Source organism: Rhipicephalus microplus, chromosome X (genome assembly GCF_043290135.1).
Source record: "Rhipicephalus microplus isolate Deutch F79 chromosome X, USDA_Rmic, whole genome shotgun sequence".
Taxonomy (NCBI): domain Eukaryota; kingdom Metazoa; phylum Arthropoda; class Arachnida; order Ixodida; family Ixodidae; genus Rhipicephalus; species Rhipicephalus microplus.
In genome coordinates this window covers 137,101,052-137,127,472 of record NC_134710.1, presented here as the reverse complement: position 1 = coordinate 137,127,472, position 26,421 = coordinate 137,101,052, and the positions used below count along the sequence as shown (strand labels likewise).

The following is a 26,421-nucleotide window of genomic DNA, read 5'->3' as shown; positions in this document are numbered from 1 at the left end:
TAGTGTCTGCATTACCACTGATGTCCCGACTGAGTCAAACAGCTTCTCATAATCTATGAAACCTATGTATAGAGGTTGGTTGTATTCCGTGCGTTTCTCTATTACCTGATTGATAAAATGCATAGGGTCTATCGTGGAGTAGCCTGTAGAAATGCTGCTTGGTCCGTTGATCGATTGAACTATAATGTCGCCTTGATTCTATTAGCTATTATTTTTGTAACTAATTTATAGGGAACAGACAGTAAGCTGATCGGCTGCAATTTTTCAAGTCCTTGACATCTCTTTTCTTATGGATTAAAATGATGTTGGCGTTCTTCCAAGATTCTGGTACCCTTCCCGCCAAGAGACACTTCGTATAAAGCGTGGCCAGTTTTTCTAACGCAATTTCTATGCCATCTTTCAGCAGGTCTGTTGTTACCTTATCCTCACTAGCGGCTTTGTCTCTTTGCATTCCTTCTAGGGCTTTTCTTACTTCCCCCGTCGTTACTGGTAGGATGTGGAACTCTTCTCAGCCATTATTGCTTTTTACAATATCATCCTGGCTCTTTCGGCTTTCGTACAGTTCTCTGTAGAACACACGCATAGAAAACCACCATCTCAACTATCCTATCCATATTGGTTATGACATTGCCTTCCTTGTCCCTTAAAGCATACATCCAATTTTTGCTTATGCACAAGTTTGCCTTCACAGCTTTTAGGCTTCTGCCGCTTTTTACAGCCTGCTCAATTTTCTACATGTTATACCTTTTGATGTCTGCTACCTTGCACCTATTGATTAACTTCGAAAGCTCCGCTAGCTCTATATTGTCTGTTTCATTTGAGGCTGTCATGGTTTGTCGTCTCTTGATGAGATTTTTTGTCTCCTGAGATAGTTTGCCAGTGTCCTGTCTAGTGACGTGGTACCTCCAACTTACATTGCACACTCTCTGATGATACTGGTAAGATAATCATTCATTGTGTAAATGCTAACGTTAGTTATCTCGTTGAGTGTCTCGAATCTATTCTGAAGCGAATCTGTGAATTCTGGTACTTTCCCTTTCACTGCCAGCTCATTGATTTAAAATGTACACTTAAATAGAACATTGCAGGGTTTTTTGCCTCAGGGACCAGAACTCAAACTGATACTTAGTTGGATATATCTTGGAATACTATATCGAAATGTATCAAGCACATTTTTGTTATCAGCTCTTTTGCAAGTTGTTCACTTTCTGATGGGATATGTGCATAGCTTAGCACACTTATTGTGGTGCATGATGGTTTTGAGAAGTCTGTTTGAGAAATGGTTCTACTTAATCAAGTGGTGATAGTAGGGGAGCTACCGCATAAAAAAATGAAACACTGAAGCCACGTGTGGAAACACCAAAGTAAAGTCAGTCCTGGCATGTTATGTTGTACCATATGTTGGATCTTCGAATAGACGAGTTCAATACATATAGGAGAACAAAGTTAATTACCAAAAGCGAAACAACACCGCTGTAGAGTTGGGATTTTAAAATTTTTGTTTTGGCATATGTTTTTTCTTCAATTAATGAAATTATTCAGAACCACGTACTTGGGAGATACGCTCCCATAGCTTGCCATATACTGCCAGTAAGTCCTTACTATTGCACCTTGCCCCGCTGCAGTGGTCTAGTGTTGAAGGTATTCAGCTGGTGATGAGCAGGTTGCAGGATCGAATCCCGGCTGTGGCGGCTGCATTTTCGATGGAGGCGAAGATGCTGTAGGGCCGTGTGCTCAGATTTGGGTGCAGGTTAAAGAACCCCAGGTGGTCGACATTTCTGGAGTCCTCCACTACGGTGCCTCTCATAATCTTATGGTGGTTTTGGGACGTTAAACCCACATATAAAAAACATCATTGCTATTGCAGCTTCCGTTGTAGTAAATTCTTGTGTGAAGTTCAAGAATCAATTAAAGCTTTTGTTCATGCTTGGTTTATAGCACAAGGACCTAGCATGTAGTATGACAGTGTTAGGTATCATGACAGTGTTGGTCTTTTTATATTTCTCCAGAAAACTGCTGCTGAAGCGGCCGGCTGAGCGCTCTAGACTAGTGTGATTCGGTCTGTGCCTGTACTTGCATGGGTCATACTTAGCTTCAAGTTTGGTGTGTACTAAATTGTTGTATTGAAATAGCTATTGGCAGCGAAAGTTATAAAATACATTGCACACAAAGACATAGTATAAAGAAGGAACTACAACAAAGAAAAACTGTGGCCGTCAACCGAATCCAAATTATGATTAGTATATGAGATCCGAAATTGCGAAAGTTTTTTGTTCACAATAAGATGAATGAGAAAGAGGAGAGTGACTAAATATACATGGCGTCAAGTATCTTCAGTATCTTCTTTGCATGCAATATTTGCTGCAATATTGACATATTTGCTGTTCTGAATGATCATGAACAAGCCTAAATAGCAGAACTTTTCTTAGAGATGGCATTAAGATAACTTTTCTATGCGTGTGTGTGTATGTTGGTATTGTTTGCGCAGTAAGTTATTATGGCACACAGAAAAGCAAGAGCCTATTTAGTTTGGCTCATACGAAATAAAAAGGGACACATGAAGGACAAATGGAACAGACAGTTAAAGGACAGCTTTATATTGTTTGCATCTTAAAGGTTATTTCATGAGCATTCTAGGTTTTTGTTTGTTAGATGCGTGTGTTCAGTTATACAGTACAAACAATATTGATTGCAACTTAAGTAGTAATATTTTCTTGTGATTTTTATATTAAGTGCTTGTGAACTATGTGAACTGTGCACAAGTTATGCACAAGCTTGCTATTTCACAGTGACACAGCGCATAGCAAGTATTTTATTGCATTTTCTATAGCAATATTTTCTTGTGTTACTTATCAATAAATACCTAAACTGTGAACATTACTCATACTTGCTAATTAATCTGTGTAGTCACTGTCAGTGGTGTCTGAAAACCAGAATGCGGAATGATGGTTCAAGTCCCTCTTTCTCAGTTCATCATATACTACGTTGTCATCGGGAAATGTTCCTGGCCTCACTTGACAAAAAGGGGCAGTTTTGTTGCTCAAGATGAAGTGGAGCCCTTGAAGATGATGCTGCTTGCTGACACTCACCTTTTGGGTCCTAAACGTGGCCATTGGTTTGATAAACTACGCAGGTGAGTTATGTGAACTGAAAACATTTGAAGGGCCTTTTACCTGGTTTCATTTCAGATTTTATTTATGCTTTGAAAGTTGTAACAGGTGCTTTACATTGCAAATATTTTACCTCAGAATGTCTTTGAAATGGGTTAAATATAGGAAAATATGAGAGATTCGAAGTGTATTTGAATGATGCCTCCAGGAGGTGAATGTTCCATCAACAGAGACACTCTCTTAGTGGAACAGCGACACAGCATCATGTTCAGATGACAAGCTCTGCCTCCTTTTTTTTTCTCATCCTGTAATGATGCATGGTGCATTCTCAGGGTTGGCATTGCATGTTTCGCATTGAATGGTAGCCCTACCGCGATGGTCTAGTGGCCAAGGTACTTGGCTGCTGACCCGCAGGTTGCGGGATCAAATCCCCGCTGTGTCGGCTGCATTTTCAATTGAGGCGAAAATGCTGCAGGCCCGTGTGCTCAGATTTGGGTGCACAATAAAGAACCCCAAGTGGTCAAAATTTTCGTAGCCCTCCACTACGCCCTCTCTCATAATCATATGGTTGTTTTGGCACATTAAACCCCACATATCAATCAAATCAATTGAATGGTTAACCAAAGTCATGTGCCGTGGCTGGTGAGGTTGCAAGCAATTCACCTTTCATAAGTGCGTTTGTGTGTCTGACCTTGACTCTTGCTTGAAAAACGGCACTCTTGAAGAAAAGTGCTGGCAGTTTTTTTTTGTGTCTGTAAAATTTCAACATTTGGTTGTTTTCACATGACACAGCTGCTTCATACTACACAGGCTTGACTGCTGCCACGTGGTCTGTGTGCTGGGCTTGTTTGTATGATATTCCTAAATTTGATAAAAGGCCATTTAATATGTGGGATATGTGGGAGTGATGTCTCCATGCCTGGCCGCCTCCCCTCTTTTTTTAATTCTAAAATTCGTATTATTGTTGCACAATTTGTAGACAAAGCACCTCAGCGACCTTAATGACGCATTTACAAGCTGGAGAGCGAATGCTGGAAAGCATTTTGCGAATCTCTGGACCCTCATAAACCGCTGTCATATATCTGGAGAACAGTTCGTGGTCTTCGCTCCTCTCCGCAACAACAGCACCCTTTTAAAGCTTCGGCACTCTATCATGGAAAACAGAACGCGTCTTAGCAAAGCGTTCGAAACACTTGCTTTTTCGTGCAAGCGTTGCATGGTCAGCGCAGTGGGATAAATGCTACGGTCTTTAATATTACTTATGTATGTCGCTTTTCTAGTAAAAGGACACACATACAGAATATTGACTTGTTGGTATGGTGCCTAAGATATGCACAGTAATTGCTTTTTAATTGACAATTGCACAAGTATGAAAGCTGAATCTTGAGCAATATTGGTGGGCGCTGCGGATAGGGTCAGTCGTTTGGGTTATTGTTTAGTGCGGTTAGGGTACCGTTAAAGGCGGACAAATGTACAGACAGACAGACCAAAATTTTTGCGTCGAAGGTCCCCAAGAAAGGCTATCGTCTTTAAAAACTCAATAGCACTGCAAAATGTCTAAGGAAAGATGTATTATTATTCTTGTATTTTTGTTACACACGATACTGACCTGACCCTGCATATGCTCAACAAGGTTGACGCTGCATATTTACTTGTCTAAACCAAGTACCACAACACCTGCTGGTTTGAGTTTCTAAAACTATTGTGTGGTCACTGTCAGGACACAGTAGTTAGTACATGAGTACCTAGGGTCACTTGTGGCTTTTCTCATTGCAGGCATGACATTTGGAAAACCAGATTTTGAGCATTTTAACTGTGGAACTGTTTAAAGGGACACTAAAGTCAAATAAAACTTTACGTCAGAATGAAACATTTATGTTTGAGAACATCTAAAATGTCTTTACTATCGACAGAGGTGCTCTACTTATCAAGCAATTAAGGTAAACTTACAACACCTTACACGCCTCGAGCGGGACATTTTGAAGTAATCCCAATGACGTCAAGGGGTCTGACTACAATTAACCACTAGTAATCAAACCAGTTTGCAATAAAAATAAGAACCTTCGGTGCATTACACCATGTTATAAAATGTTGCTTCTCAATTTATACTTGATTCATGGAAGAAAGAACTGCTTGGCGTTTCCATGGGGATTGGCAGATTGGTTCAAAAAGTCCTGTTTTTTGCCTGGTTGGGCTCTATAGCTGACGCCATCTAGATGGGCTCACTTGAACTAGGCAAGCACAAACGTATTATTGCAGAAACATCATGCACTTTACTTCTTGTTTGAATGCGCTGCAGCGATGTAATTACAAATAAGTTACCTATTTAAGAATTTTTTCCCTCAAGTACGGTTGGAAAATACAAACGTGCCTACGACTGTAGTTGCACTAAGCATCACAAGATGTCGACACCATCATCAAGTAGCCATGCATTCCTACAACACTTTGGGCATATGTGCGGCTGTGTAGTAAAAGTGGGCAATGTTGGGCAAGGCTACTGCTACTTCAGAGAAAGAGACACCCGTTTTTCAGGTGGGTGATTTGAAGGGCGCTAACACCTCGCAAACCACTAAAACGGGAGTTTATTTCATAATAAGCATTTTCTTGGCAAGATAGTCGCACTAAGAAGTTTCTGGATCGCTATTGCGGCGATCAACGATGGTTTAATATTTGTGTTTAGTATCCTTTAAGCTTTTTGTTGCGTCAGGTAGTGCGAACAGAAATTATATAATCCTTTATGAACCTGCACACGCTCACTTTGCCTTCCTCTTCACTTTCTGCTTTGCTCCTACAACATGTGCGTATGATTTGTCTAGCGCGGAATGCAATAACTATGATGTCAAACCTGTTACATGACTAAAAGTCGCATAATGTAGTGCAAGAACTAGTCACAGGAATAAAATTATTAGCGCTGTGCAAATAGAAAATTTTGGTGCAAAGCTAATTTGATTAATCAAGTTTGAATTGAATCAAATTTTTTTGAATAGTTGTGGTGTGTTCATTTAACATTTTTCAAATGCTTCAAAGGAAATATTTTGGTGCAAATCAAATTGAATATTTTTTGAATAGTTGTCCAATATTTGTTTAATGTTTTTCAAGTGCTTCAAAGGGAATACTACAGACAAAAGGTTGCAGGGGACTCCTAAGCACATTCTTGTGAGATAGGAAAATGGAAGTGTTTCTTTTGGCTAGGTTAGTATAGTGTTGTAGGTATAGTGTTTTCTAGTTGTTTTATTAAGGATGAGGCAATTCAGAGAGCAAAATGTATATATTTACATGATTTGGTGCAACCAATGTGGCGTTGACGACACCTTACACGTGAAAGGAAAAGGCTGTTTCCGGCACTTCTCCCTTTTTTAATTTTGTAGAGTCCCAATCGATATTGCAGACAAGTTGTGCTCCCTTCGAATTAGGAGTTGCTAATCTGCATTGTACCCATCAAAATATAAACCATCTGAAATTTCGGATGCTGAAAATCTTCTTCCGATTTTTTTGGGCATTTCGGTTGGAAATCAATAAGTAAAACACTCACCTATGCCGAGTAGGTTTGAACCAGCTCTTGCGTTAAACAATCCGTTTACGACTGTAGCGGATTCCTAAAGTCAGCTTTGCCGCAATACTAGCGTCTAGTGCGGTGAAGCATATTGAAAATGTGGAGGGGCTACTGTAACGGTGCGGTGCATCTCCATGTTGGAATGGGCGTTTTCTCGAGTCAATACATTTGCTACCGTAACAGTCTAAAAGGCAGCTTCGCCGCAATGCGGTAATGTGATTGGGTGAAGCATATCAAAAATGTAAAAGGTCTACTGTCAATTGAATGTTGGCTGTATTTATCTTCGCGATGTTCGAATAGTTTGAATAATCTTAACTCCTGTGCCAATCAAATAGATTAGCAAACACTATTCAAAAAGTATTCAAAAGCTCAAGTATTTGCACACCACTAAAATTATGTAACATCACATAGCAATCAGTCAAGAAACTGAAAGTCATGCTACTAGTCACATCACTAAAATCACGTATTATCTAGTCATGTGACAAAAAATTGCATAACATCACATAACAGCTAGTCACGTTATTAAAATCATTGCAACATCATGTAAACACTTGTTGTATGATTAAAAGTAGTTTAATAACTAGTCACGTAACATGTTCCTGCTATAAACAATCACTACAGAGTATCATTACCTAGTGTGCAGTAGAAGTTGGAAGTACGGTAGTTAGACATGACACTGGAAAGCTGTCCCAGGAGACAAAGAATCTCATTAAGAAACGTCAAACCATGAAAGCCTCAAACACAACAAACAAAATAGAACTGGCAAGATTTCGAAGTTGATTAATAAGCGTAAGGTATCCAATGTAAGAAGGTATAACATGGAGAGAATCGAACACGCTCTAAAGAGCAGAGGAAACGTCAAAGCGGGGAAGAGGACACTTGGATAGGCAAAAACCAGACGTATGTACCAAGGGACAAGGAAGGCTAAGTAACTACCAATATGGATAGGATAGTTAAAATAGTGGAGGAGTTTTACAGAAATCTCTACAGTAGCTGGGACAACCACGACCATATTGTAAGAACTGGCAGTAAGCCTGACTGGCAGTTCCCTGACTCACTCTGCTCTCTTCCTGTCCTTTAAGGTTACACCTATCATTTTCCTTTCCATCGCTCGCTGCATCGTCCTCAATTTAAGCTGAACCATTTTTGTAAGCCGCCAGGTTTCTGCTCTGTAGTTAAGTACTGGCAAAATGCAGCTGTTATATATTTTCTACTTTGATGATTAGTGGCAAATTACCATTGATTATTTAAGAATGCTTATTGAAAGTGATCCAACCTATCCTTATTTTTCTAGTTATTTCACTCTCATGGTTCGGTTCCGCCGTTACCACCTGTTCTAAGTAGGCATATTCCTTTACAACTTCCAGCATCTCTACACCTATCACAAAGCGCTGTTTTCTGTCGAGACTGTTGCGCATTAGTTTAGTTTTGTGCATATTAATTTTCAGACCTACTCTTCTGCTTTTCGTGTCCAGTTCAATAATTCGTACTACTGGTAAAAAATTGGTATCTCTAGCAAAAGCTTGCATTACTATAGTCGGATACAATTTTAGAAGTTTACATTTTTGTTCTCTTGCTTCGTGGTATCGTTTCTTCGCACTCCACCTTGTATAAAGTTTAGAAGTCCGCGGCATTTCCTCCTCAAAGACAGATGCACACAGGCTCGCACCAGTAGGCGTGCACTGTGAACTGTTGTCATATGGGCCGGGCGACTGGTGGCTCCACCTTTGGGGAACACCAGCATGTGAATCAGTTGGACTATTTCTTTATTCGTAACGTTATTGGCTGCTGCACATCAGTCATGTGGGCGGGACCTCTCCGGATTTCTTAAATTGTATAAAATTACAGGTGTGAAAGTGCTGCACCAATTGCACCATTCTGTGCTAATCTGACCTGCTGCACTAGGCTGTGCATAAACGACCATTTCTGTGATTATTTTCGAATCAGAGTTTAAATCGTAAAGTTTAGCAGATTATTATCATTGACCGAGCAACTTTGAACTTTGGCTAGGCAAAGGACACGGACGCATCCATATTCAGTGTTCGATCACATTGTAATTCAGTTGAATCGGTTCATTCATGGGGCTTGCTTATGCTCGTCTCATTTTTGTTATCTCCGTGGTTTCCCTGCAAAAGTGGTGGCACCAAAACGAGTAACTGTGAAACCTCGATAATTTGTACCAGCTGGGAACGTGGCATGATCATGTACTACACAGCAGTGCGCGTTTACAAGTACAAATGTGCATCTCCTGACGTGTGTCTCTGCCGCCAATAAAGAAATACGATACCACAGCAGATGTATCACAAAGTGCCCAACAGGAAGGTTTTTCTCCGTTTTTACAAGGTGTAAAAAAGATACTAGGCTGGCACTTTTGCACGATCATTTTATGGCGCGCATTGGCGACACCAAGGAGCATTTCGAAACTACTTCAGGTTCTAAGATACGCAGTGACTGAGATAGTGAGGGAATGGACACTATCGGCTTTCCGGGATACATATCTGCACTTTTCTACCGCAATCTGATATGAAGCGACAATTGACAGTTTAATTGAAACATGGAGCGGTCGTGTGGTCTCGGTCTTTTTCTGGTTAGTTGAGTGCAGCGTGGCGCCTATGCTGTTCACGTCGTCGCTGCCGGATAGCTCGCTGTATCGCACGCGCGGATTTACCGTGTGAATTGCTCATTCCCACTCTGCTCCATACCGAGCACAGATGAGCAGCGTAGTTTGTTCAATAAGCGTTGGGATAACGAACTTCTGCCAAGCGGAGTGCGCTGCGATTATCAAGCAGTCATTAAAACAAGAGATAAGGATCGCTTCTCCGTTTTTTCAGAGTTCTCTGTCAGCTGTGATGTACAATGATACAAACATACGCACACACGTACACTTGTGGGTGGTAGGTGTGTTAAGCTCTTTAGTATGCAATATTTAGAGAATGAAATTGGAATGTCGTTTTTATGAGGAATGATTTTGATTGACGATGATGTTTTATCTTAAAAAGCTGCTCCAAAACTAACTCCCCTATACTTTGTCTTGCATTATTGTCTGTTAGTGCTCATTAATATTGTGTATGACAAAGAAAACCAAGCCCTTGAATATACATTTTCCTTCGTTCATAGCGAAGGTCTTGATCTGGCAGACTTCATGCCTGCAGGTGGTACGCGAGGAATAATTGTTCATCTGCCATCTTTTAATAAGGTCACGTACTACGTGATGCCAAACAGGCAAGAAAGAGTGTTCCAACCTCTTTCAGTGTAACAGGTGGCACTGACTTATGCTCCCACGTTTAATGCACATTTATACCCTATAAAGTGGACAAAGGGATAACCGCCAACGTAGCTCAGTGGCAGAGCATCGAACATGTTATTCGAAAGTCACAGGTTCAGTTCCTGCCGGTGGCAAGTTATCTTTTTATTCACTTTTCTTTTTTCACATTTGTATACAATTACTTCTAATAACTACCCTATACTTTCCCTGGCGTTATTGTCTGTTCTCATTAATATGGTGTCCAACAAAGAAAAAAGAGCACTTTAGTATACACTTTCATTCATGCTTTGCTCCAAAACACGCCTTTTTGTGCTCCAAACCTGCTCCAAAACTTGCCTTTTACTGCGCCAAAACTGCTCCAAAACAACATTATACCTGCTCCGTGAGCTGCTCCAAAACACTAAAGTCCCCTTCCACACCTACAATTATAGCAAACACTTAAGAAAAGCTAGGTTGAACAATAGTTCCATTGTGTGTTCCCACCTTGTGCCACCAGTATAAGCTATCCACATTTTTTTATGAGACTGTGGCTGGTTGTTTTTGGCTAGTTTCTTTGAGAGGTATAAGACATTCATGTGATGTGAAAATTACCTGCCTTGCAGGCTCTTATTTATCTTACATGCTGAATGGTAGACTGAAAGGAGAAGAAGAAAAAAAAAGCTCTGTTGGTCGAGTATGTGGTCCAAGTAGCACCTATACTTTTGTGAAAATGACAGTTGAGGGAGAGGGGGATAACACAGCTTCACTTGGCTGTGTACTTGAAAGGTGTGAAAACTTGCCCAAAAAAGAATTGCTGATAATCTAAGCCCCTGAAAAATTTTTTTTTTTGCTTTCTTCAAAGGGAATGGCAGATGCATCGTACATTTCAGACTGCATTGACTCTGCACCGTCCTGATGTCGTGACTTTTTTAGGTGAGGCTTTTAACATCGCTTATGTGTGATGTTTTTATGAATTTTGACATTATTGTGTAAATGTGACATCTTTTAGCAATGTAGCTGTTTCCTTACTTTCACTCTTCTGTTATTTTTCCTTCCAATTTTTCGCATACAGTTTGCGAGCTCAGTGCAATGCAATGCAAGCACTGCTGAGCCAATGATATGAAACCATGCTGTATTCTTTGTGTTGACATCAAATGTTAAAAAGAACTAATAGTTTGAGAAGATAAAATGAGATGGGCCTTACAGAAGCTTTTTTCAGATAAATTGAGTCTACCAGACAACATCCCCATAGAAATTGGTCTGGAATTTGGACCAGAATTAATGAGTCATAGTTAAATTATGTCAACAAGTTGTAAAATGGAGAATAGAGTGGAAGAGATTTATTTTTATGCAACTTTATTAAAAAGTAGATTCAAAATAATGTTTAAACCATAAAAACATGACTTTAATATCTTGTATAAGTAAACTACTAATCAAGATTATACACAAGGGGCTGGAATCATTCTTGTAAATAGAAGGTAGTGAAGCAAGCAGGGCTCAGAGAAGGGTGTGGGGCCATATAAAACATCGGAAACAGGACACAGTTGATGGAAACTTGTAAAGGATATAAAAAAAATCTACTTTTAATTGGCCAAAGAAAATAAACATTGGAAGGTACCTTGCTTCGGGTAAGCACCCATAGTCCTCTTCAAGCATGTGATGTTTTATTCCACAGAGCCTGCAAGCTATATTGCTTATTGATTCTTTCATTCTAAAAATTCACTACTCCATCAGAAGCGATAAAAGAGACATTGATGGTCTTGCTGAATAATAGAAAATACATTAAACATATTATGACGTCTGGGTTGAGACAGCGTTTATTTAGCCAAGGGCTCAGCAGCGAACGGGCAGTCTGAGACCGAGCGCGCATACACTTGATGATGATTGCGGTGACACCCAGTGAAGATGAGGACAGGGACCCAGACGGATGATGATGAATATGATAATGCATATATGAGAAGAAGTGCATAATGAATGCCCACAATATGTTCTACCTTGTCATGTTTTCTGAGCTACACCTGAAACAGAAGCATACTTATTGCTCATGTCATTTTTTACTGTTAAAAGTATATGGAAGACAAACTTAGAGTTATGCAGGCTGATGTGTAAAAAGAAATGTCTGCAGTCTTCAGACAGTCCTTGTATACAGCAGCACTCTAATCATTGGTATCCTACTGCCACTGTCAGTTGTTTTTATTCAGCGGTTCCCTGTGTGAAGAATATCTATAAACACTTTAATGTCTGAGTGCTGCACGTCATGCTACCATTTTTTTAAATGTAAGCAATCTGAATCGTTGTAAATTTCAGTCATATAGGGCACTTTATATGAATTTTTTTTCTTTAAGAGTAGTCTGTTGGATAACTTGAGTTGATGTTTATGTCAGTTTATAGCTTTACGTTACCTCTTTGTGTCAACCCTTTTGATGTTGGCCTGCCATGAATCAATTACCGTAGTGTCGTTTCGTGACCATTGTCATACACAGTCCAGCCTCGAAAAATGGGTGCTTGTTCATGGTGCATCTGTTGGTCATAGCAGTGGTAGTGTTATTAGCTGAGGTTGCCATTTTAATAGTGCAATTTGCATAGTATTAGCCTAATAAGGCTAGATGAACATTGTTCGAGAACACCCCAGCAACAGAATCTTAATAGTGCCATGGGGCTGCTTTCCGCCCACAAGTGGCTTTTCGTAGAGCCTAAATGCACAGCTAGCAGCTGGCACCGTGGTATGTAAAAATCACCCTGTATTTTTTGTGGCCACTCGTGAGATGTTATTCCTGTTACCTGAGACAGTTTTAACTTACCTAGTGATTTCTATGGCATCACTTTTCACAACCTGTGCATGCATTTTCAATACAGCTTTAGTCCATAACACTTGGGTAACATGTTTATGTGGAGGTAGGGAAAAAATATTAGTTTTTATTGCAGACTTCTCCAGAGATGAAAAAAATGAAAAATGCGAGAGATTACATTCCTGGCCAGGCCAGTCAGTGACACTGAGAAGCTCATGTGTTTATAGCTGGCTTTCATTACTGAGGGTGAGCACTTTGTAAACTTGCACGATGTGAGCATGTGGTATGAAACATGCTGAAAAGAAAAGCAGTGATTTGCTTATGCACACCAGAAAAAGCATGTCTGGCCTGATCTGACAGCAAATAAATGGTGCACACTTTTGAAATATTTTGCAGTTCGGCAGTGGTGTGTATTAAACCAGGGAAAAGATCCTGTACTTGACCAATGGAGCACTGTAACACCAACGCTACCATGACATAGTGCCTTTGCACAATGATCACTAATAAAATTTCTGTGGTTTCTGTCTTTTTTTGGGTTTTAGGTGTTATGGCTGTTGAAGATGTCAGTCTCAAAAAAAAAAAAGGAATTCGTTTTTATGTACGGCCTGGCCTTTTCCCCTGCTAATGGATGGGTGTGAATGGTGGATATTGAGAATTTATGAGAAAAAAAAGAAAGCTAGATTCTTTTGAGCTATGGGGCTGGTATAGAGGTTTTAGCATCCCATGCCAGTATTCGAGGCAATACTATCAACACTGTGAATGACTCAAGCTAAATACCATCGCTCACTTATATTTACTTCATTATACTTAAAAAAATATGTCCCCAAGTATTTTACTTTGGGACATTTTGCAATTCTGATTTCATATTAGTTGTAGCAACAAAAGGAGAGCAATATTTGCTAGCAATACTTAGACTGTTTCATTGCTTACTCATAGTAATAGGCTTGGTTAACTAAATTAGCTTTTTTTTTGTTCATCTGGAGGGATGTTCATCTGGGAATTCAGGCCTACAAAAATGTGTACGAAGCTTAGACTAATATTTAGTATCAGGTAAATACATCAGATGAAATGAGTTCAGAATTTTCTTTCAGGGAAAAGTTAATGAAACTTGAAGGACCCCTGATAGTGAAAGCTTCGTTTGCAACTTTTTTACAGTAATTTGTAGCTTTGCATTTGGTAATCAGGAAATGAAATTGTAAATGTATGAATGCATTGTATAATTAATGCCAGCATCAATCATTCAAAACGATTTTGCGTTAGTTTGAAACGCCCGCCTAAGTACCATTAGGAACTAGCCCCTCACCAGCAGGGAAGTGCTTGGGACTGTGCGCTAAAAGTTTGAAGACGCTGAATGCGTCGTTTCAAATTGGAGGACCTACAGGCAATGAGAGGGAAATAATGTGGGTGCTTTGAGCGCGTCCCCTTCAGAAAAAAAGAAGCATTCGTGGTGTAAGCTGTCAAAACCACCTCAAGAGCAGCCTGACAACAGAGCGAGATGGATGACGAACAATAGTCCTTGCTGGGTGCCAGCCGGGGTATTGTGCCCGCGCCGCAAAAGTTCACTGACGTCGACAATACTCTCCTTACTTGTGGAATGTCACACAAGGCCTCAGTCTGCATCATTTCAGAGAAAGTGTCAATTGGTGCTGATAACTCTTGATAACTTTTGATAAACCAAGTAAAAATATCTCATAAGCAATGCTAGTCTTCAATAACCGGTCATCAGTGCTCCTGGCATGCAGGACTTTCAAACAACACAAGCATCTCAAGTTTTCAAATTGCGTGTCAGGGGTTCTTTAAGCTGTTTGTTTTTTGCCCATTACATGCGAGCTACCGATGTAATCGAGCTGACTTTAACCCTTTACGGCCGAGTATCACAAATTTGTGACATACCGAGCAACTTCGAGCAAGCAATGCGTGGAATGCGTGCTGCCTTTAATGCAGGCTGTCAAGTACTCATGGGGAATGTAGATTTCAGCATGGAAAATCTAGTGCCGTCTCGTCTAGGGTATTTTAAGCTAGAATCAATTGTTTCGTAGCTGATGGGGAATAGCAGAAAGTGTATGCAACAGCTCCCACTTCATTTTTTCTCGCCTGGTTGACATAAGTTTTATTGTCAATAATTTTGTTTATTTGGTGTGTGTGCATTCAAGAGGTGGCACAGGACATGTTATTTAGTTCTGAAGTACATTTTTTGCTGCAAGGTCTTCGGTTCTAGGGCATATAGAGAATTCGTGACATACATAAAAGTATGCATTAAAGTTGCGTTTTAGATAATGTAACTGGGAATCATTTAAAGGTTGCTATTTAAAGCTGAAAAATGAAAACAATTTTTATTTTATTCAGCTGTTTCATAATTCAGCCATTACAGGGTCAATAAATGTGGATGGTAAGAGGAAGCAAACCCGGCCATGTACAATGATTGGATGGTGTTCTGAAGGCCACATCTAAATTTCTAGAGGAGCTTAAATAACTTCTGCTAAAGAGGTCTCACTGGTTGTTATGAAGCCCATAGTGAGACCAGGATTTGCCAGCAACTCAACAGTATTTAAAGCAGCAACAACAATACTATGTTGTATTCATGGCATGTTGCCTAGCCATTGCAAAAAGTTTATTCATCCTGTTCAAAAAGTTGCCCTTCATTTTGGGAAGAGTGATAACCTCAAAGTTTAAGTGCTAGGATTGCATGGTTCTCTGTAATAAATAGATATTGTCTCGTGAATGTCACCAAATAAGATCGGCGATGGCTTCTTATCGGCGAAGATCGGCGAAGGCATTGACAATCACTTGAAAACATATTGCCTGATAATAAAAAGTAGTCTAACCTTTCAAGACTCCTCTTTGTTTCTTTAGACCTATACTGGAAACCACTCTAGGTGAACAGAAAAAGTAGCTCACTTTACTGAGCCTCTTATTATACGTAAGCTATGAAAGAGTATCGAAGCTTATAGTACATTTTGCTCTTCTCTTGTTGCTAAAATCAAAATTAACAAGCTAATCTATACTTTAATTGCCTACTATAGCACAAGGCATGGCCAAATACAGCACCTAAATACAGCAGACTAAAAAAACTAAATGCAGCAGGAATCAGAGTTGCAAAATGTAATTGAGTGACATACTGGGCACCGTCGTATAAATTCGAAGTGAAGTGACGAATTGAGTTTGTGAGTTCACTGTGTTGATATTGCCATAATTGGTGATTCTTATAAGCACTGGTTGAGAAAAAATACTATATGAAGAATGATACTGAGAAACAATTTTTGTGTTTTGTCTGCTGCACTCAAGTTTGCCTGCATCAACCTGCAGGTAGAGGTGGAATTGAAGGCAAGAAGAACTAAGTGGCTTCTAGAGAAAAATGTTTTAGTACATTGTTTTAACTGCCTCAGTATGCAAGGTCCCATTTGAGTTGACAAATAGTGAACATCCAGCATGAATAAAAATATGAACTTACCTGTTAGTTTTTTGAACTCTAAGTTAGTGATTCTTTTCCACAGAGTCCATATAAGTGCTTCATTTGTATTTATTCAGATTGCACACACAATTTTTTTTTTGCTCACTACATTAATAATAAAGCATAACTGGCTATATGTGCTGTTCCAGGGGATGTCTTCGATGAAGGCCAATGGAGCAATCATGAAGAGTTCAGGGTGTATATGAAACGCTTCTGGGATCTCTTTTACGTGCCTTCTCATGTGAAAGTTATTGTGGCTGTTGGGAACCATGATGTTGGTTTCCATTACAGGTAAGTATCCATGAATAAAGTAGCAGAGCACTGATTGCCTGCTTGCTCATCACTATTATGCTGGTTGCTTTTACAGGATGCACGAATATTTCGTAGATCGGTTTGAAGAAAATTTTAACACCTCAGCCGTGCACTTGACTGCAATAAGGGGCAACTTATTCGTCACTGTCAACAGTATGGCATTATATGGGGACAGCTGCAACTTCTGTGCTCGAGCTAGAATGGAGTTGGGAAAGATCAGGCACAAGCTGCGGTGTTCTGAGAGAAAGGTTGGTGATTGTTCATGCTTATTTTTTTTTTGTAGCTCTGAGAAACTGGTAAATATGTTGATCATGAATGTGAATCTTTTATGTTTGTGCAAGAGCTTTGAGAGTTACTTTTAAAAAATTTTGAGTGCTATGAGCTTTCAAGATATCTTAAAGAAACAGTAAAAAGAAAAAAATAATTTTGCTTGTATTAGGGTGTTGCCCTTTTACAATACCAAAAACACCACTCTTGTCATGAAAAGATCCTTAGCAAGTTTGCAAATGTGAAAAAAAGGATGTATAGGTTGTGAAAACTGACCCACAACATCTCACTGTGGCGCCATAAATTTTGATGGCATCTCCTTAGATGCAGAGTTATTCAATCATATGTGTTGCGAAACTCCCCTTAAGCTCCATGTATCGAAATACAGGCACGTTGTTGGCTCCCCCTGTTGGGAGTGAGCAGATTGTCGTGCCACCTGTTGATCCGCGCACCCATTATTAAATGCATTATTTGTTTTTGTGTTGCCACTCCCAGGTGGCGGGAACGTCAGCTAAACCCCGAAAAATTGGGCCAACTGCATGTCCGGATTTTGGAATGAAGTTTCGAAACTTGTATAATTGAATAACTCTGCTTAGACGTACATAATTTCTTATGGCCACCATTTTTGTGGCTTGTGCATTGTGTGCTGCAAGCATTTCTTATAGCTCCAGGAAGCATGATACACGCACCAAGATTAATTTATTCTCACTAAATACATTGATATTTCCTTTTTTTTTGTGGACAGTTTTCGATTTTGGTTTCTGGGTGCCGAATTGGGCAATTACATGAAAGTGTAGCTCGGTCCCGTGGCCACGCAAGGCTGTGACGCATGTCGTACTGATTATCATCTGCTCTCACTGGCCTTCTCGCACACACGTGCCGCATAAGCACCTGCAAAACAAACGTGTAGCAGCCACGATGCTTTGCCAGTACGTACATAGCGGAGGTCTCCCGAGGTCACTCAACTCATTTACAATAGGCGTGCGCATGGGAGGGGGGGTAAGGGGGCAGCCACTCTCATAGTTACCTACGAGGAGGGGGGTGCAAACACAGTCCCACACATTGACATAATAGGGAGGGGGTGCGAAGTTAGACCCATGCATCAACATAATAGGGAGGGGGTGGGCTGCGATGAACCTTTGTTCTCTGTGAAGGGGAAACCTGTGCACGCCTATGCTCACTACAGATCTGGTGTGACATCATTGCAACTTTCGTCGCCCTTGCTACAAAGCTACGACAGTTCTGGACACGCTTGCAATGCGCTTTGGTTGGGAGAATGAGCGTTTAGGTACACTTTGGAGGTGAATTAAAATAAGTTCTTAATGTTTGCTTTGTCCGACCGTTCGTGTGAAGTGTCCTAGCATACAGAGGAAACCCACAAGAGGCTTGTTTTGGCCTCGAAATTTGATGGCACCATCCCTTCAAGTTTTTTCTGAGGGAGACAGCTACTTCAGATACAAAGCTTCAGCAAGTTTTCTCAATCTAGTGTGGTTAAAGTATGAAGAAAGAGATTGGTGAATCCAAATAAGAATGGAGGAGGCGGTCCTGGTTGCCATTCCGGATATCGATGGAATTTACTTTAAGATCAGATTTTAGATCCAGAGTAATGACTCTGAAGGTAGTTTTCAGAAGAAAAAAATGTGCTTGCAAAAAAGAGAAAATTCCTATATCTGCATGAATGTTCAGTGCATTTAGCGAAGAAATCTCACACACACGTGCACAGACGTACACACACAGACAGATTGAAACAGATAGTAAAATCCTAAGCAAACGTCTCTTTTTTCGAGAGATGTGCAATAGTATGAGCCGATGACAGAGCAAATGCCCTCCACCTTTTCATCTTCCCATTTTCAGTTTCATTCACTATTTTTAAAATAGTTAACACATGCATATTTTTATTTGAAGCATGATTGCATATTTTTTAATTTTTTAGTGTCCCTTCCTTCAGCATCTTGAATTTTGCTCCACGATCGAGCCAGGGGTGGATATAGCCACTCATTTTTTTTTGGGGGGGGGGGGGGGGGCGGTCGCTTGAAGTGAAACTGGATAAGGGGGCGTGGTCATTACTTTTTAAAAATTTTTACAAGCACGAAAACTTTGCCATAGCATAAATACTGTTAATATGTGGTCAATGTGGTCCCACTCATTTGCCTTGATTAGTGAGAGCAGGTGAACGGCAAACTATAAGGAGAGGGGAAGGGGGTACCGACAAGCTTTTGAAGGGGGCGATTGCCCCTACCGCCCCCCCTTCCCCCTGGATCCGCTTGTGGATCGAGCAAGGGCTCCTCCTCCAAAACTCTTTGGATTGTCTTTCACCGTAGGAAAGCAGCTTGCTCGGGATTTTATGGTAATGTATTGGACGTAACACTCTGTGAAAGTACCAAAAACAGAATGCCTAGGAAAAGCTTGAAACATATGTTATTGGCAGAAGAAGATGTGCATTGCACATTGTGCTTCATCTAAGCACTCATCATTCAACATTTGAGCAATAAGATGCCAGGCAGCACAGCATTCTACATTTTTCTATTGTTGGCACATGCAAAGCAATGACAGAATTTTTGGTTTGTTTCTGTGTTGGTGATGCAGGAGAAAAATTGCCGAAAGGAAGACAGACTAGAGACAAGTGGTCGACCTGTTATACTCATGGTGCGTATGAAGTTTAGTCTAAGCAAACTGTTTTTATTGCTTTTTAAATGGGTGATTTTCTTTGAGGGAGCCATTGTAAGTTGGAGTTACTATGATTATGTTGTGCTTATGGGTGTACGTTTCTACAAGACTTGTTAACTGTGAAGTTCATTGTGCATTTCAGGATCTTTACACTACTTATAGTAGACTCTCAGTAAACGGAATTGTTGCCGAAATGCAACAACTACCTCTAACATGATTGGTTTAGTGCTTGTATTCAGCACCTCTGCTCATCTCTAATTAAAGGAACTCCTGATGAGTGGAACATATTTTCCTGCCCCACTGCAGTGGTCTAGTGGCTAAGACACTCGGCTGCTGACCCACAGGTCGCGGGCTCGAATCCCAGCTGTGGCGGCTGCGCTTTTGATGGAGCGAAAATGCTGTAGGCCTGTGTGCTCAGATTTGGGTGCACATTAAAGAACCCCAGGTGGTTAAAATTTTCGGAGCCCTCCACTACGGTGTCTCTCATAGTCATATGGTGGTTTTGGGGTGTTAAACTCTGATTATTATTATTAGGAACATATTTTCCTGGTCCTTCAGGGTTCTGTCTGAGATTCTACGGTTACTTTGCATAAGTTACTCAAAAAAATGGAAACATTCAAGATTGATGGCAGGTTTATAATTAATGTTACAGTTGAAGTCGCATATATTGAACCCACATATAACAAATTATTGTGTTTGTTGAACAGCTGAAAAATCAACTTGAAATATGTTTGATATATGAAAAATTTTTTTATATTCAATTATCTATGTATAGAACTTTCTTCTGATTTTCTTCTGATTTTCTTCAGATTCAATGTTTCTTGGTTCGACTGTAGCTCTATTCGTGTGTGAAATCGGCATTGAAAACAATGACAGTGTGAAGATGAAGACTTAAAATGAGCAATGCTTTAGAAATTAAGTTTACTAGGAGGCAATCACGAAAAAAAAAATATGACCCATATGTGAAAACCATTATGTGACATCATGCAATACTTCAAGAAGCTGAGACTCGCAATCCAGTACAAAATCAAATAGTAGTACAAATCCATAATTATCATGCTGTCTTGAAATAGTTTCTAGAAATTAACATGCTTTTTAAAGGTACACTAAAGGCAACCATTAAGTCGACGTTGATTGTTGAAATAGCGGTCCAAAAACCTCGTAGTGTTACTTTTATGCCAAGTAAGGGCCTATTTTGAAATTATATCTTGTTTTGGTGGTCCGCATTGGGTTAGTGCACTTCAAATTACCCGCCTCAAGAAACGGACTGACCGGACCGACTCGCGTCACTGTTGCCATGGACAACGTTGTTCGTCTTTACTGTGCCGCAGCCGACACTAGTATAGCTGCAGACCGAAAGCAGTAGGAGCCACAGCAGCAACAACGGCCATTGATTAATTTCCCGTCATTGGCTCCAAGATTGCAGACGTTTTTGGTTTAACTGCACCACGCTAGATGGCACCACCTGTCCGGTGTAACTACACGAAAATTGAATTTTTGAACCACTTGCCCCATTCTCCATAGTAATGCCCGGCAGTTATTTTTTCCATTAATCAATAAGAAATGAACAAGCAGCATTGCGTCTCATGATGCATGGAAGGCTCTTTATTTAGTGCAGCTAGATCGATTACTAGTGATTAGTTGTAGGCAGTCTATCTGATATTAACTGGATCATTTTGAAAATGTATTATAGCGGCGCATGTGTTCTTGTGCACTTGCCTTAAGTTCTTGGTAAGTAGGGCACTGTTGTTAATAATATTGTCGTTTTAGATGTTGTCATACATTGAGTTTTCACTCTGATATAAATTGTTATTTGACTTAAGTGTCCCTTTAATCTTCGTACTTGGCTAATATTTTAGTGTATTTAAGGGAATGTTTACAACCACACATTACATTGTGCTGGAAGATATGAGGCTAGGACTTTCTTTAATGCACTGTGTTGTCGTAGGCAATCATTCAAGCAATTGTCAGTCTGCCCAACATGGACATTTCCATTAGAGATTGGAGTCTGGTAAACAATGCAAGTGTCATAATCGACAACGTATAAATAGTGTTTACTCCTTACAGAGCAACTGGCTGTGGTAGAATTGCGCAGCACTCGGGTGCAAATCAACTTTTCCTTCCAGGCATGTGGTTGATTTGACCTGTTTGTTGTACATACTGAATGGAACAGTGCAAAAAACGACAACACCCACAGAAGAAGGATGCACGCAGTGCTGTGTGCATCGTATCCTGTATGTCTTGTCGTTCTTTGCCCTGTTGCATGAAGTTTCTCTTCCATTTTATTGGTTTGGGTTCTTGGATGCCTTACATACAAAACTATGCACCCACATGCCTGTTTCTTTCTCCTGTTTATTCTTGGTAGTTTCTTTCTCTTTTGGTGAAGCTTTCCAGTACAATAGACTCTCAGTAAACAGAAATTTGTTAAATGGAACTACTGCTGAAATGAAACTATTGCCTCTGCAGTGCTTGGTTTTGGGCTTGTATTCTGCATTCATGTTCACCTCTCAGTAAACGGTACTCCTGTTAAATGGAACATATTTTTCCGGCCCCTTCAGGTTCCGTTTACCATGAGTCTACTGTATTAACCATGTATAGACGTCGCTTAGAACATATCAGTGATGTTTAAATTTATGGCTCAAATTCCTTTATTTTTTGTTAAAGCGTGCCAGAAGTGGTACTGCAACATATTGGCCACCATGAAAGCTTTTCCATTGTGTCCCTTGTCGGGGAATAATGCTGGGTTTTTGCGTGCAACACTGGGGCTCAACATTGAGCATTTAGATATATGTTCACTTTCAAATTGTAACTTGCCACATGTTACTTTCAAAACATGTTTACTTCATTCATTTTAGCATGGATATTTTATGCTTAATTGTATATGTTGCATGCTATTACTCATCAGTGTTGATTTCGGAAGCAATAACATAAATTACTGAAATATTTATTTGACCGGAGCAGTGGTTTTATGTGATTGACTCTTTTCATATCTCCAGCACAGGTTTAAAAGAACACAAAATGTACAGTCAAATACACAGGGGAAGCTTGCAAGAATTATATCAACTAGAGGTTTTACAGAAATAAGGTTTCTTTGCATGATAAATTGTCATATTATACAAAATATAGAAGCCGTATTGTGCACCCAGAAAATTATTTTATTCTTACGCTTTATGGCTCCCTGAAAACTGTAACAATGTCCTAGAGGTGCTAATATTTATGTTTACCAGGTGTTTTATGCACATACTATAATAAGGTAATGAAAAAAAAATTAGGCACCCCAGTCTGTTCTGTCCCTTACCCATCATAATTTATTTGTGTATAAAAAAAAAAAAAAAGAAAGCATCATGGCATCTTCTAGCGGTACATGAGCTATCAGCTCAAGCAGCTGCACCAGTTATCTCGCCAATTTTTCAATGTGCTGGTACTTTTGTGCAAAAGGCTTCTAGTGGATCAAATCATGTTTTTTTTTTTAACCTGTAAGTAGGCCAAGATCCAAAGTTTTTTCTAATTAACTCTACTCTGCAAGATAACTCGAGGGTTGTGGCACTAGCGATTCTGTTAGGTTTTCCCGTGAATGAATATAAGCTATAAAGTACAGTGTGTGTTAGCTTTAACCTTTTTGCTACCATAAAAAAGGAAGAAAGTTGGGACAAATTTGCCAAAAAAATTTTGTGCTCAATTTGTAAAGCTTTTTTAAAGGGCGTAGTACCATTCTTTCAATTCAATGGTGTGTTTTTATTTCACTAATTGCATAAGAAAAAAAAAGATCTGAAAGGCACCTTCATATTATGGCAATACAATGAAAGACGGCAAAAAAACAAAAGCCAAGATACAAATATCGCAACATGGACATGAGTGGCCATGCAGCATCAAAGAGCACTACTATGACAACTAAGGGAGAGTCTGGAGGTTTACTACAGCTGGAGGAATGGGACAAAGCGTCTCTGTCTCCAGCAGTTATTTCAAAGACATTAGACGACGGCTCATGAAATGGTGCTAACAGACTGATGGCATGGATGTAATGGCGAGCGTCTTAGGCGAATGGAGCTTTCTGTAACTGGAAGTCTCCTTTTTCATGTGTCCGAAGTAAGTTTCTGCTGGCACAGTTGCAACACTCTCAGTGTTCAGCCGCTTTGTGGACTCGAATAGCACTTTTTCTCTGAAAACACACATCAGCGCTGTATTTTTTGAAAGAAAATGTTTGGGCATTAGTACACTTGAACTGCGGCCGCTGAATGTTGTTTACTTTAAGAAATGTAGTTTGAGAGAAATGAGACAGTTGAGGTGAGGGAGTAACGGGACCCTGTCCTATTGATCTCTATCCTGCTGCCACACTGTATTATACAGTGCGAAATAGAAGGTGTAAGACAAAAGTTCTTACATGCACATTGGGGAAGCATATGATTGAACAAGAATTCATAGAGGTTAGCACGACAGTCTTGAAAAAGGAGCGCCGTCAATACTGCCGCCACAGCGCATCCAAAACAGAAATGTGTTTGCTGAAAGATTGCTGTTCTTCAACGAAACTGTTACCTTTGACAAGTCTGACAACAACATGTCAAGTTTTGATAATGACTGGCATGACATTTGTGACATCAGTTGCCCTAATCAACATGTATAATGAAGTGACAAAAGGGGATTTTTTTCTTGTCAGTTTCAGTAAAAAAAAAAAAATGGCATTCATCACATGGCTAGAGTCAAAAGCAATAATACACTTTACGTAGGTGTGCAGTTACTGCAGAACAAAGAAAAATACTCTCAGTTCATCTCTATTTCTAAGAATCATGTGGGGACTTTATCGATTGCGGATATTGTGATTAAGCTACCGTTCTAAAAAAAAAATATCGGTGTAGCAATGTTTGTGGACCCTATTTAATATTTTATATTGAACTGTTCGCTTGTAATGGTAATTGAAGACACTTGAACCATTGCGTTACACACGTTTCACTCCTCCCAAGTAATGTCCCACTTTACCCACAGAGGCACGTGAATGGGACAGGTTTTAGCCATTAGAAACTATACTTTTATAGCTGCACCAGGAGCCGTAGGAACCAGTGCATCTCAGATGTTTTACAGCTTGTTTAGACCTGTATTATAATCAATCAAACAAAAAGCGTTCTGCGTTCAAGGTCTAAAAACTAAATATGCAATTGTGAAATGTGTCCCAATCCTCCCGATTATTCCCTATAGCCGCTATCGGTTCCATATGGGATCAATTTTTCTGGTTGACAAGGATAGTCGTCATCGGGCATTTTGGCCCAAAATATCACGATTATGCTCATGAACAGTAGTGAAAGGGTTAAAAAGTGGGGCACTTGCAACTATGTGGCGATTTGAAAATGTTTTATTATTATTTTTTATTTGCTACCTTATCTTCTATTCAGAAATACACTTTTTAAAAATGAGATTGACTTTAAAAAATGAGAATAACAGAAAAGCCTGCACTTTTCTGAATTTGGAATGTATTAAAAAAAAGTGTGCGTATCAATAAATGTCTGGTGCACTTTTCATCAGTACTGTAACAGTGCAGAGAGTTTCAAAATATTCCTGAAAAACTGGGTAGGCATGATAAAAGAAAAGGGAGCAATGGCTTGCTTTATCCATCACCTTTAAAGAAGGCTAGATTACAAAAAGCTTTTAACCTGATGTGATAGTTCAATTTGTTGTAATGTATAGGCCTCTCACTAGCCTGCAAGCTTTTTTTTTTTTTCCTTTTGCAGCATAGCTTTGTTATTCTTGTTCAAAAATGGCAGAAGCAGCTAGTAAATGTGTACTGTTGTTAATGTAGAACTAGCAACCTGTAATGGGCAGAAAATCTGGAAACTCGTTTGTGAAATGGCTAATTTGGGCAGTAAAAGCAATCATGATGAGGTCTAGCCATTCATGCATGTTGTAGGTCATTCACATTTGCATGAATTCAGCCAGCACAGTTGCAAAGCATGCCTTTGCTGTTCAGGGCAACTTTTTGTGGCTTTACATAAAGCTCAGCCGGTTTGTTACGCCCTTTCCCATGGAATCACGTAGTTGTTTGCTCACGACTCTATTTTTTGCCTGAATTCGGTCTGTGTCTTAGTATATATTTCTTCAAATGGCGCACTTTGTGGACAGATTCTGCTGAAGATGTATTTGCTTGTAACTTCCATAACATGTGAATCATTAGTAGTTTCCACTACTTGGCAATGTGGCTGTGGATACGGCTTTTGCTTTGTGCTGCTGGGCAGGAGACCATTAGTTCAACTGATTTTTGTGGGGGCTGCATTGGGATTCAGGTGAATTACGAAAACATTCATGTACTTAGATTGAGGGTTTATAGATGTAAATTCTGTTTAATGACCTCTGGCTAGTAAAGTATTCAGACTCTTCTGTTTTAAAGGCCCTACAGACCCAGAGTATCTGTGGCATGCTGAACACTATAAATGAAATGCTTACTTTTTACTAATGACAGTATTTGATGATTTAGTTAAGGAACATTGAACAAATAAAATGTAAACAGAAGCTTGGCTTTTCATTAAATTGCCATCATAAGCTCAGCTTGGATCTTATTAAAGTTTACTTCTTGCAGCACTTTCCTTTGTATAGGAGCTCTGACAGTGCTTGTTTAGAACCAGATGCTGCACCTGCAGCAGAAAAGGAACAGTTGTTTCGTGAAAACTGGGAGTGCTTGTCACGAGAAGCAACATCAATGGTAAGATTTGATCAGTTTATCTATATCATTTGAATATGTAAGTGGTACAGTAACTAAAAAAATTGATTATCATTGCTTGCCAAGGGCCAAAAGCCATACCTGACTCCTGTATATTCTTTGGAGAATTTTAATTTAAAGTGAAAAGAATTAGTATTATATAGCATTATGTTTAGAAGTTAGTGCTAGTGTGAATCATGGAGACTGATCTAAACATGCTCCTTGTTCTAGTATGCATTATCAGACAGTTTCATAGACTGTCACTGCTGTATACATACCAGCAGCAATTATCTCGGAAGTTCCTTTCAGCACTGTGAAGGCTACAGGGCCTCTCAGCCAATAGGAA

The 26,421-nt window shown here is 39.7% G+C and overlaps 1 protein-coding gene across 14 annotated transcripts in view; it reads left to right on the top strand.

Annotated features, from left to right (window-relative positions):
* PGAP5 (Per1-like protein PGAP5) overlaps positions 1–26,421 on the top strand; it is a 79,614-nt gene that overhangs the window by 10,092 nt on the left and 43,101 nt on the right. For 7 of the 14 annotated variants that reach the window (XM_075877816.1, XM_075877813.1, XM_075877818.1 and 4 more), the window contains 7 exons: positions 873–938; positions 2,970–3,133; positions 10,770–10,840; positions 16,297–16,438; positions 16,515–16,707; positions 19,313–19,372; positions 25,956–26,078. In XM_075877816.1, coding sequence (XP_075733931.1) covers positions 873–938; positions 2,970–3,133; positions 10,770–10,840; positions 16,297–16,438; positions 16,515–16,707; positions 19,313–19,372; positions 25,956–26,078 — 819 coding nt within the window. Of the gene's footprint in view, positions 1–872; positions 939–2,907; positions 3,134–10,769; positions 10,841–16,296; positions 16,439–16,514; positions 16,708–19,312; positions 19,373–25,955; positions 26,079–26,421 lie in introns of all 14 variants that reach the window. The other 7 variants (XM_075877825.1, XM_037427851.2, XM_075877815.1 and 4 more) reach the window with 2 other exon arrangements.